The sequence below is a fragment of the Gigantopelta aegis genome, chromosome 6 (assembly GCF_016097555.1).
Source record: "Gigantopelta aegis isolate Gae_Host chromosome 6, Gae_host_genome, whole genome shotgun sequence".
Classification (NCBI taxonomy): Eukaryota; Metazoa; Mollusca; class Gastropoda; order Neomphalida; family Peltospiridae; genus Gigantopelta; species Gigantopelta aegis.
In genome coordinates, this window is record NC_054704.1 from 35708012 (window position 1) to 35720422 (window position 12411).

Below are 12411 nucleotides of genomic sequence, written 5' to 3' on the forward strand. Positions count from 1 at the left end.
AATTATCCAATCAGAGAACAGCTTTCATGTACGTTTCGTTAGTTTTTTTCTTTCCTTTCAAGGTGCGCCATTTTACGTAAAGTAAGCGTGCACACTAGCCGATAAAATGTCAGAAGATCAGAGCAGGCAACAAAAGGTTATTTTATTTATTTTTTATGATTAGGTATTATGTTTGATGTTTGCCGCCTTTACCTTGATCAAGTATTGTGTTTATGTAGAAAATATATCGCCGAATTCTATAATTTTTCTTTGTGTTTATTCATGACTGTTATTATTTTTAAAAATAAAATTATATTATAATATATATTCGAATTTATTTTTAAACTGTTCTATATTATTCCTTCCCTGAACCTCAGCAAACTCGAAATAATTTTTGTGATTACACAGTTTTTATACATTTAAAAGTTAAAAATAAAAATAAACATAAAGTTGAAAAACGGCTTAACTGAGGCCAGGACCCATATTCACAAAACATTGTAAGCCAAGTTTTACACGTAAATGTAAATCTACGACTGAAGAGCTATTCACGAAACAACGAAAACGTAAGTTACGTATAAAGTTGGACGTAAATATGAGTGCCTCCAGAGTGTTACAACTAACGCTGCACGTAAGTCGTGTACATATAATAGGTATGTGGGAATCTGCCCCAGGCATCGCATATGCTTAGGTCAAATACCTCGTTTCGGTATAATATCCGCCCGGTCCCCTCCATTATTATTTTGGAAAGTGTACCGCCCGTTCCCCCCATTAGTTATCGATCTAAAGAGGGATTTTTTGATGGGGTATATATAGAAAGGGGGGACGTGGGGCCCTAACTCTATCCCTAACCCTAACCCTAACCCTAACTCTATCCCTAACCCTAACCCTAAACTATTATAAATGATGGGGGGAATGGGTGGAGCTCTTGCCATTATTTTTAGTTAGGGTTAAGGGTTTGGGGTTAGGGGAGGGGGGGACCGGGCGGATATTTTTCCGCGCAAGGTTGAAAATCTACACTTATACTGATGACGTAGTTTACATTTTCAGCAGTTGCCTTGTCTTCGATTTATTTCCATAGGATTCCTAGAAGTTTCACAAATCGTCTGTTAAAATTTCGGTATACATAACCAATAAAAAACGCCTCCGATTTGCCGAAAGGCGAGTAAAGACTCTTTTTCAAACTTATATAGACCTGTAGTATGTGTTCTTTTCTACCTTTATGTGGATTTTCAAGACAATCCTACATACAGCCACTGATTTATACCAGCAGCAGGATCGGGTGTCCAAGCCGTTGATGGGCTGTTTTGTCAAAATAATGATGGTTAATCTCATTGGAATTCTTCAAATTGTAATCAGAATAGTTTATTAACAAGCAAAGATGACTTTGATATGCATTTCATTGAAATTTGGGATTTAATAATGCCGATGGTTAATGATTTTGTCTGGCATGTTTTGTTCTAAAAGTGTGCACACGACTGGCCCAAATGCTGCCACCCGATTGGTCCAGACTGTTGTTTACATTGAAATTAGCCATGTGCTCAGTGTTTATTTTCTACATATGGTTTATTTTCATCAGTTTTGATGTTCGTTTTAATGTTTTGAATGTGATTGTTCAAGTGAGAATAGACACATCTGATAGCACTTTTTGATATCTGTCTGCTGGTGCAGGTTTTGTTGAAATATTCCAAATATTAAGGAAGTTATGGACATTTTTCAGAATGGGACTACCGCTTATTACTGGGTAATTAGGTAGGTAATTAATTAATTATTAGTGAATTAAAATGACTGATAAGATGATTTTAAGAGGCATTTTGAAGCACATTTTTAAAGAAAATGGTCAGTGTTTCTTTTGTTTTAAATGTAAATCCATTGACGAAAAGCACCCTAAATTAGGCGACTTCAAAATACCATAGCACCCTCAATATTTATCCTATCATCACAATTCAAAGACCATTTTAAATGTCTTTTCTAGCTCTTTCCAATGATACCAACTGCACTGCAATCACCTGAATATGATTTTTTTTTCTCACATACCTACATATAATAAATCAAGCAAGATCCCCGTTATTTACTATTATTTACGAAAACTAGCAGCATTTTCAATAATTGAAGCAGTTTGCGATGGCAAACGCCCACGGATATAACATATTTTTGTTGGTGATCGAATGGATGTTTTCGACTCGGCCAGTTTCTCCTGAGTTATCTTTATCTTTTTAAGAAATATCCTCAAGTTCGTACCAAAATGCAGATCCTCACCAATACCAAAACGTCATGGTTCACCGTTCGCGATGTTATTGTTAGCAGAAGACAAACGAAATTGCGTTCTACGAATATGTTGTTTACCCGGTAGCCATCGTTTCTAATGGGTTTTTTTAAATTTCTCCGGTGAGAGAGTTAAATCGTGGATTTACGTCCAACTAAGTTACATTTACGATCGTCTTTGAGAATAAGGTGCTTCTTGCACGTAAACAAGTCTATGGCAGACGTAAGTGCTAGTCGTAGACGTAAATTTACACCTTTTTGTGAATATGGGTCCAGATCTTTCCCTTGACACTTATTCAAACTTTGTTAGGGTTAGGACCAAAACTATACCATCAACACCCCAAATGGTGTTTCAAGTCTGAGAATTGAATATTTGTGTAAACCATTTATCAGTAACTCATTTTCTTTTTGCATCACCCGTTAAAAAACTTATATCTGTGTAATATCCTAAATTTAATATGCAAACGAAAAATAGGATACACTATGGTAGAACTTTCTTTGGCACTGCCACATATATAAAGAATATTATAAATACTTAACACCGACTACACAACGCATACACAATAATTATTTGAGAGAAGTGGAATCAAATTCAATGTCGTTTCAACACTATTAGTCTCTGAATGCCATTAGGCCTATACATGAATATTTTTTTTCCGTGCGTGACACCGACAATTCTTTCGACATTATGGTATTTCTAATGCAAATTTGATTGTTGTCCGTTTTGAGGATTTAATGCCCAATAAGGATATCCATGTTATATCAAAGAGACCACTAAATTTCGCTTATAGCAACTAATTAAGAATACCACTCACTAACACCAAACATCAGAAAAAAGACAATTTAAAATTTGCTTATTGTCTGTTTTGAGGATTTAATGCCCAATAAAGCTAATTCTTTAATGTTTCCACCTACCCCGTTTACTTGTTTATTTAACGCACAGCCTCCTTCGTATGCAGGGGCGGTATGGCGCCGGGACATTATGGTCCTTCGTATGCGGGGATGATTTGATGCGTGGGACGTTATGACTGGTCACCATATTTTGGACCTAATCTGATTTCAAAAAAGAAATCACTCGGCAGACGTCAAGACCCTGATGTTCTCAGTATCATAGCTCACTTGTCATCTTGGGACGTAGCCAAGTGGTAAAGCGCTCACTTGATGCATAGTCGGTTACATATCAATCCCTGTCGGTGGCCCCACTTGGCTATTTCTCATTCCAGCCAGTGCACCATGACTGCTGTAACAAAGGCCGTGGTGTATATTATCCTGTCTGTGGGATTGTGCATATAAATGATCGAATCGAAAAGAGTAGCCAATGAAGTGGCGACAGCAGGTTTCCTCTCTATATCTGTGTGGTCCATGACCATATGTCTAATGCCATATATAACCGTAAATAAAATGTGTTGAGTGCTGCATCGTTAAATAAAACATTTCCTGCCAGACTGTATATCGACGCATGTCGCATCGTTTATTGTGACCGGTCGAGCCTTGTCAATCCACTAGCCATGGGATCAATGATTTTAAAGATTTACTAGCCATAATAAAAAATCCACTAGCCCCACTTTTAAGCAATTTTACTAATAGGAATAATAGGATATGTTGCCTAAAGAAGGAGATAAATATTAAAAAACCTTAGATTTGAGAGGTGGGGGACAGGATATTCATATTTAAAAAATGGACTTTAATGCAGCATTTGACAACTTTTTTTTCACTCGCCATCGGGCATGGCAATAGTTATTTACTAACCCAACATTGAATATCACTAGCCATGGGAGTGGGACTACCATAATCTGGAAGCCCTGATTAATTTCACTAATGTCAGAACATACTTATTTTAACATAACAATGCATTATTAACTACTTAACAGTGTTTCCCCTAGGGGCTGGAAGGACCCTGCACCGACCCCGTGAATTTCTTTACCGGGACCGTAAAAATTGTAACCATTAAAAAAAAGGGACGAGTTCACTTCTGTGATAAATTTGCTGATATTATAAAAAAACCCCACAAAAAAAAGCAAATGCTAGTAGTCTTAAATATACTAGTATTCCACAAATATGTACATTGTTAGAGCCTGGTGGCCAGTGAGGGGAAAGCAAATAAACCATGATGATTATCGAATGATGAATAATGTTGTAATATTTGTAGAACCCCCAACTGGATTTTGTCTTCAAATAATTTTGTACGTTTGAAAAAACTATTTTAGGAAATAAGATAAAATTTAACCAAGTGCAAATATTAGAACGATCAGAAAGACGTTTAATATACAGCCACTAATATTTTATGCAGAAAAATATATTTGATGTATAATTACAATCGTTAGAAAGTCTGTTAGTCGATAACATCTTAAAAAGTGCAGCAAACTCAGGAATGTCCCTTTAAATTTGCAAGACTTGAAAGAAATTATTTTTAAGTGCATTATATGATGAATTAACACAAATTTAAAAATGTACCTACATATATAAAAATATATATTTACTTTCTTTTATTTGTTTATCAGTCACTGAGTGATTACAATTTAGCAGGTGAATTTTTTTATCATGACCAGTAAATGTTTTATCCATTGGTCAGTATTGGAAGTAATTTTTTTTTAAATTCTAGAACCCCTGATATACATGCAGAAGTAGGGCTAATGAATATTCAATCATGGATAATTAATTTTTAAAATCACCAATCCCATGGTTAGTGGATTTTAAAAAATTCTAGAAGACCTGGGTTTTACTTTTAGATAAATAGATAGATAACAGATAATACATATTATAATCAGTAATTCAGTAATATGTATTATCTGTTTGTGCTTAGTCTAATAAGTCTTAGTTTTATACTTTTTCAAATTATTGTTTTGACAATTAAATATCTCCTTCTATAAGTGTACATGACACCCTTATGTATTCCATAATGCATCTAAAAACAACTGGAAATTTAAAAAAACATTAATGGGAAGCATGCCCCCGAACTCCCCTAGCATATTTGCACCCTTTGAGGGCTCAGTTAATGTCAAACTATTTTCCAACCCTCTGAACAAAGATCCTGGGCAAAACACTGACTTAATAATATCATGTTTTTAATGAAACATACAATTGTTTTGTTTACAATTTTAGTACCGGAAGTAGTATTTTAATTTTTATATCGAAATATAATTTATGATTAGAACTGAGTGTATAATTCAGAATTTTTTCGGATAAAATCTGTGCAAAGAGACATGTTTTTACTCAATATAAAGTTGACACGCCCATTCCATTACATATGCTGTTGTGATTTTGACAGCCAAATAAAAAGAATAGTTTATGCCTGTGTCATTTCCTCCCATGAGAAAACCACAGAAAATAGTGGGACCTATTCGATCGGCACCTTCAGTACTCAAACACATGCTTGATGTTGACTTGTCGACTTTAGTGACAGTAACTAGTCAGAAAGTTAATTATTTTCTTCAAAATTATATTTGAATTTAAATACTAGTTCTTGACCCCTATATTTAAGAGATACACTACAAATAATTAATGCCAGTGATTTTGGTTCAAATGTGTAACGCATTTGAATTGAGCACATGTTGGAACTTGATTAAAGTTTTTCTGAACTGGAACACTGTGAGAAGTTCGGTTAACACAACAGTGAATCGTGTCTTGTGATTGTGTCAAACACACTCTTTAGTAATGTGCTATCAGAAGATTGTATAGCGTACTCGATATAATAATCATGGGAAACAACATTTCTGTACCGTGATTTTACAGACACAGTACCGGAAATGATTGTTACCGTGAAATCTGAAGGCCTGTATTGGCGAAAAAAGGAGAACGGTACCATTTTTGGAGCACCACAATAAATTGGCAAAAACAGCACCATTTTTTCTTTAATGTAACATTTTAAAGATTGGTGCATTTTGAAAAATCATCCCCACCCAAATTAAAATAATAATAATAATAATAATAATAAAATAACGATGACAAAGACCAGCAAGGTGTTCCCTGTAAAAATGTGTTGTGTTACGATTGTCTGCATTTCGCCATGTCTAGCTAGCTACTTTTTCTTCTATCTCTCCTACGTAGACATAAAAATAAAACAGAGTAATAAATGATTTATATAGCTGTTGTAATGGTTCTGGTACTGTTTTAGCCATTCTTAACAACAAATTGTTTCCGTTTTAGTCATATAGCAATACATTTTAGTGCTGTTTCAGCCAATGCTGTCCAATTTGGTTCCATTTTCATTGTAACTCGTTCCGATCAGTTGATTTGAAAAATAAACAATTTAAAATTAGTGAAAAATTGATCCATTATAGTAAACAAAAGTGGAAACTGGAAAATGACGTAGGTTTCTAATTTCGTTACAGTGCATATATGTATATACGTGCTGGGAAAATAACCTTTTGGTTGGGATCAATCAATTTCAACACAAAACCCAAGCATGGTTTCTGATTCACTTGAAATTTGTACCAAATATTTCTCACTTATAAATGTGAAGTTTGAAGTATGTATTCCAAGTAGTTTTTTTAGGAATTATTTAGCTAACCATGGTAGCAGGGAACATTTTGTTCAGTATTGCCTTGCAATTTTCAGAGATAACTACACAATTTTAAAATGTTAAACTGTAGTTGCTAATCAATTTTTCAGTTGACTAGAAATATTGCTAATCAAGATTTGAAGAAAAAAAAAGTTACCTGTTAAATGTAGCTAGAAAATTGCAGTCATCGTTTTTATCCTATGTTTCAAATCCCGTTAACCCAGCAAATTATGGACGCTATGAAGGTCCAGATATATACCAATAGTTTTCAGAAGTCATGCTGAATGCTGAAATCTATCTATACAATTGAAAATCTATAAAATTGATTTTATTATGAGCAACCTTTTTTGAAACACTAAAATATTTTCTAAGTGGTATACCATATATCATGTCAATACCGATTTACCGTACAATATTCTCATTAAGTAAAACGCTGACAATATTACTCGAACACAAACTGACTGAAAAGAAGAGCGCTTGGGCATCATATTCCCAATAAAAATCCAGCATGTCAAATTATGTGAACAGCGTAGTGATACTGGATTACAAAATAATAGCACATTATATAACAGTGATTTAATTTTAATTTTTTTCCCTAGGTGGATGATGTGAAATCTGAATCCAACCAACACATCAATCTAAAAGTGACTGGCCAAGATGGAAGTGTAGTGCACTTCAAAATTAAAAGGAGCACACCACTCAGGAAGTTAATGTCTGCTTACTGTGAAAGATCGGTAAGAATTCAAATTAGTGTAGATAGCATGGTTGGAAAATTTCAATCTACAGTAGTGTTTCTGCCAGAAGGAAATTTTTGGGTATGAAATTGAATGCAACCACAGTCAATAAAGGGAATGGGGGGCCTCCCCCAGAAAGAAAATAGGTTAGGTTTAGGGTTAAGAAAATCATACAGTAATAATTCATTATTAGCTAAAAAAAATAAAATCTGCAAAAAAAAATTGGGTATGGCACCATACCTGTTTTACCCTCTGGCAGAAACCCTGTACAGTTTACAAACAGGCATCCATTTTGTCCGTGACATAAGCACTATGGTTTATAAATGAAACAATTACTGTATATCTTCGCCTGTAAGTCGATCTCGGCTATAAGTCGAGTCCCTAATTTCAAGCCCTGCAAACGTATTTTTTTTATTGACCCGTTTATAAGTCGACCCATGAAAAACAACTAATAAATATTGAAATATTTCTTATTTTCAGCACATGAGAACAATAATGTACAATATTTGAACAAAAGAAAATTATTTTACAAACTTTGGTTTTCTCGTTTTGTACATCGCAATATAATCAAGACTATTCCAATCAAACTATCATTATTACATAGCATCAGAACGAAATATTCCCTTAGTAGAGAGTGAAAGCTGTTTGACTGTTACTGTATGGCACTGTACAGATGGTTTTGTGCACAGACAACAACTTTATTTATAAACACTGACAACAGATCACTACGATAAAACTGAAAGTATCATGTTTTGCCGCCATATTAATACATGTAAGGAGGATAACTCTGGAAAGTACACTGGTTTTTGTACCAAATGATGTGTGTCCCTATTGCTCTAGTGAACTGCAGAGATCAGTCTATTTTAAGGCTCAGTAATATTCATGAAGTTAATCACCGACAAAACATTGTTTGAACAACCATTAATGCCAGTGACCAGATTTCAAAATAAACTCCGGCAACAGGTAGTTAGTATTCTTTACATTTTTGCTATTAGTGATGACTGTTAATTTAACTAAGTGGACTGTTGTCTTGGCATGTGAGTGAGATCGCACGCCTTTTCGCATAACCAAAACCGTTCTAATGCCCAAAAAAATAGGTTATAAAAAATAAATGTGTCAAATTAACATATTTGAGTATAAATACAGGGCATACTTCAACAATAAAACTTGTAAAATAATCCCCAAAACTGTAAAAAAAAATTACCCTCTTATAAGTCGACCCCCCAAGTTATAAAATAATTTATGGGTGAAAAAAATTCGACTTATAGGCAAAGATATATGGTAAGAAGTTGCATTCTTTCAGAAGTGTTGAAATGACAAAAATTTGCACTTGTTCACTTAGTCTTCCAATAATTTCATGTTTGAAAATAATATATATTGGGACATAAAATGAAGCTTGACCTAGTACAAATCTTGTATACAGCCACTGATATTTTATGTAGTAAAATGAATTTAAAATGCAATTTTAGTCATTAAAACGTGTTAGTTGGTAATTACTTACATCATTGTTGATTTGGAAGCAGATTTAACCTTGCTCCATGTGTTTCAATGATATTTCTTGGGATAAACAATGTACTCATGTGTAGTCGTTCTAAAAAGTTATTCCTGTGAAGAATTGAGTTTTGGAAAGTGAATAATATTGTCAATAAGTTTGTACTTACATAGGTATACTTAAGTTGTTTTTCTTCAGGGAATATCACTTTCTGCAGTTCGGTTCCGGTTTGATGGCAGCCCAATCAATGAAGATGATACGCCAGGCGTTGTAAGTAATTTAATCGATCAAAAGGGATTTTATTAGAGCTAAGATGTAATGCAGTCAGTTTTGCAAGTTAGAATAAAAAATTCTTTTTTTTTTATTCAGGACTCTTCTTGTTTGTATTTTATGTAGTTATTTTCATCTCTATTTAAATTTTATAGTTGATGATTGGTGACTTATTTTAACTTAACATTAAGGGAATTATGTTCCGGGAAAAAATTCACCTGAAAATCACAGTTATAATTTAAACACAAATTTAATTCTTCGCACAAATAATTCCAAAAACTATCATCGTTCAGGTACAGAACACTTTCTTGTGATAAACAATGTATTCGTGTGTAGTCTTTCTAATGAGTTATTCCTGCGAGTTTTGGAAAGTGAACAATAAGTTTGTATTTACATCTAGATATACCATGAACACAAATTTAATTCCTCACAAATAATTCCATTCAGTAGAGTGACATCGATTAGCCCAAACACTATCATCATTCAGGTACAGGACAGTTTCAACCACTGACATTGCACCATTTTTCAGTTTTCCCTTCATATGAAGAGTCGTGGTCAATTTATGGAAATAAGGAATGACAGATTACCCAGTATTGCAATTAATGTACATTTTGGGACACAGTAAACATACCAGCATACTTCCATAGTTGTATGACTAATCCATAATCATTAAATTAATGGTACCAGGCCATCAAGCTTATAAAAATAAAAAATGAGTGTTTCAGATTTTATTGTTGAAAAAAAAATAGGGTAGGTATAGGTAGGACCCTTTTTTATTTTATTTTTTAAAAATCAAATCAAACCAAGAAGCGGTATTGGGCTGAGGTGGTCCGAATCTAGTTTGCTGATTGCCAAAAATATGGGATAATTTAAAAAAAGCAAAAATAATTTCAGGGTCAATACATTAAATTAGAGTAGGTCGGGAAAACGGAAACACATTTTTCTTGTTTAAGCCTTTTGCATTATGTCATGATATAAATAAAATATTAAACAGTAAATAGTGAACCAGCCCTTCATTTAAAATGTTGCGGGATAATTGGTCTGATAACTATAAATGGTAATGCAAGTTACTGAAATAACCTTTAAATTTGTGTAGGTTTATTAAATACAATGGACCGGCCTCGGTGGCGTCGTGGCAGGCCATCGGTCTACAGGCTGGTAGGTACTGGGTTCAGATCCCAGTCGAGGCATGGGATTTTTAATCCAGATACCGACTCCAAACCCTGAGTGAGTGCTCCGCAAGGCTCAATGGGTAGGTGTAAACCACTTGCACCGACCAGTGATCCATAACTGGTTCAACAAAGGCCATGGTTTGTGCTATCCTGCCTGTGGGAAGCGCAAATAAAAGATCCCTTGCTGCCCGTCGTAAAAAAGAGTAGCCTATGTGGCGACAGCGGGTTTCCTCTAAAAACAGTGTCAGAATGACCATATGTTTGACGTCCAATAGCCGATGATAAGATAAAAAAAAATCAATGTGCTCTAGCGGCGTCATTAAATAAAACAAACTTTACTTTACTTTTATTAAATACAAATGCCATTAAATATTTAATTAAATAAACAAGTAGCATATGGACACAGTTAGGCCTCTTAAAAATTACGAGAAATATAGTTTCATTGATGTGTCGCTCGTACAAGTCGTATTTTGCACAACCCATTTTTTTATCACACATAAAATTTAGGTCATCATCTATATATGATCCTGATAGGTTATGCAGAAACGAAATGGGTTACCACCATTAGTTTTTGCGTTACCTATAAATGGTTAATGCTAGTTTTAAATTCTCACAGGCATGTAGTATCTCATCAGTTGTAACTAACCCTAAATGTTTCTTTTTCAGCTGGAAATGGAAAATGACGACTCAATCGACGTGTTTCAACAACAGACGGGTGGGAGTTTCTGAATGTTTAAACTGTGCTGGTCATGTGAATACGTTACTGTTGACAAGGACTCCATGAAGGTCAGCCTGACAGACATGAGACACAGTCCTAGTACAATAACTCGTGGTCAGGTGTCTCCTACTCATCTCCCATCAGCTCGATCGATCATTCATTCTACATACTTCGGACCATTTTGATGTTTGTTTTGTACATAGTGTAGATATTGAACCCCCAGGCTATTAAATTTTATGTTGTATGTCATAGTACAGGCTTTTTTTTTTTCAAATGGCTATGGTTCCATATGTACATTATAAGATATCGCATTGTGCTTTTGTAGTTGTGCTTCAGTCATTAGTATTTGTGACACTTAAAAGTATCCCTCATTAAAAAGAAATTTAAAGAAAATGCATCCTTCTTGGGACCTCATATTTGTGCACAGTGCTGTATGTAATTCATTTTCATTTGTTTTTAAACAACCCATTTTGCAATTTTGATACTACAGAAACAGGTGTGCTAAAATACTTTAGTACTTATGGTGTGCTAAAATACTTTAGTACTTATGACTAAAGGATTTAAAAAGCTGAACAAAATTGGTTTCTGGTAGATTTTATTATAGTACAGGTGGTATTATTCACCAACATAAAATTATTTGGTGTTTTGTTTGCCAAACAAAATTAAATCGAACCAATTAATATTTGCTAATATTTATCGTCTATTAAAAATAATTAAAAGGATATTCATTCATGTTTGTTGTCTGCATGATGTAAAGTGTTACTCTGGGCTCACACGGCAAATGATCTTGCTTAACGTAATTGCAGAAAGCAGTTTCTTGGGGAAATAATTGAAAAGTAGGTTACTGTTTTTAAATTTAGCCAGTCGGCATAAGATTTGTCAATATTTCAAGCAAAGATACCCCTGCACTGATGGGTGATGCCAGATTATTTTTAGTTACTTTTAGATGGGGATAATTAAACTTGACAACTTTGTTTTATTCTTGTTTCATGTTGTGTTTGTCTCTTGATGTCTGGAAAATGTTCATATCCATTGATTTTATAAAAAAAAGAATTACCAGTAAATTATACTCTTCAAAATAAAAGCATTAATTACAGTTCTTTACTTTTACTCCCATTTCCAAAATCCATTCTCAACATCTTTTAATTGTCAAAAACTCCTGTTCCGAAATATGATCCTTTAAATATTGATGATATGAAAGTTTTTGTAAGTAGCTTGTCTTCTGAAAGTTAATTTTTTTTGAATGCAACCAGTGCATGGTTGAAATAAAATTATCTGAATAA

General features: G+C 33.9%; 1 protein-coding gene across 1 annotated transcript; it reads left to right on the forward strand.

Annotated features, from left to right (window-relative positions):
- LOC121375150 (small ubiquitin-related modifier 2-A-like) lies at positions 1-12411 on the forward strand. Its single transcript, XM_041502417.1, has 4 exons — positions 1-136; positions 7342-7476; positions 9167-9238; positions 11077-12411. Exons 1-4 carry the CDS (start codon positions 107-109, stop codon positions 11137-11139), a joined length of 300 nt encoding a protein of 99 aa, XP_041358351.1. The 5' UTR covers positions 1-106; the 3' UTR covers positions 11140-12411.

Bases quoted from the DNA above. Each gene is read 5' to 3' on its own strand.
- LOC121375150 (XM_041502417.1), top strand. From the start codon at position 107: ATGTCAGAAGATCAGAGCAGGCAACAAAAG. The intron at 137-7,341 runs GTTATTTTATTT...TTTTTTCCCTAG, and splicing joins ATCAGAGCAGGCAACAAAAG to GTGGATGATGTGAAATCTGA. The intron at 9,239-11,076 runs GTAAGTAATTTA...TTTCTTTTTCAG, and splicing joins AAGATGATACGCCAGGCGTT to CTGGAAATGGAAAATGACGA.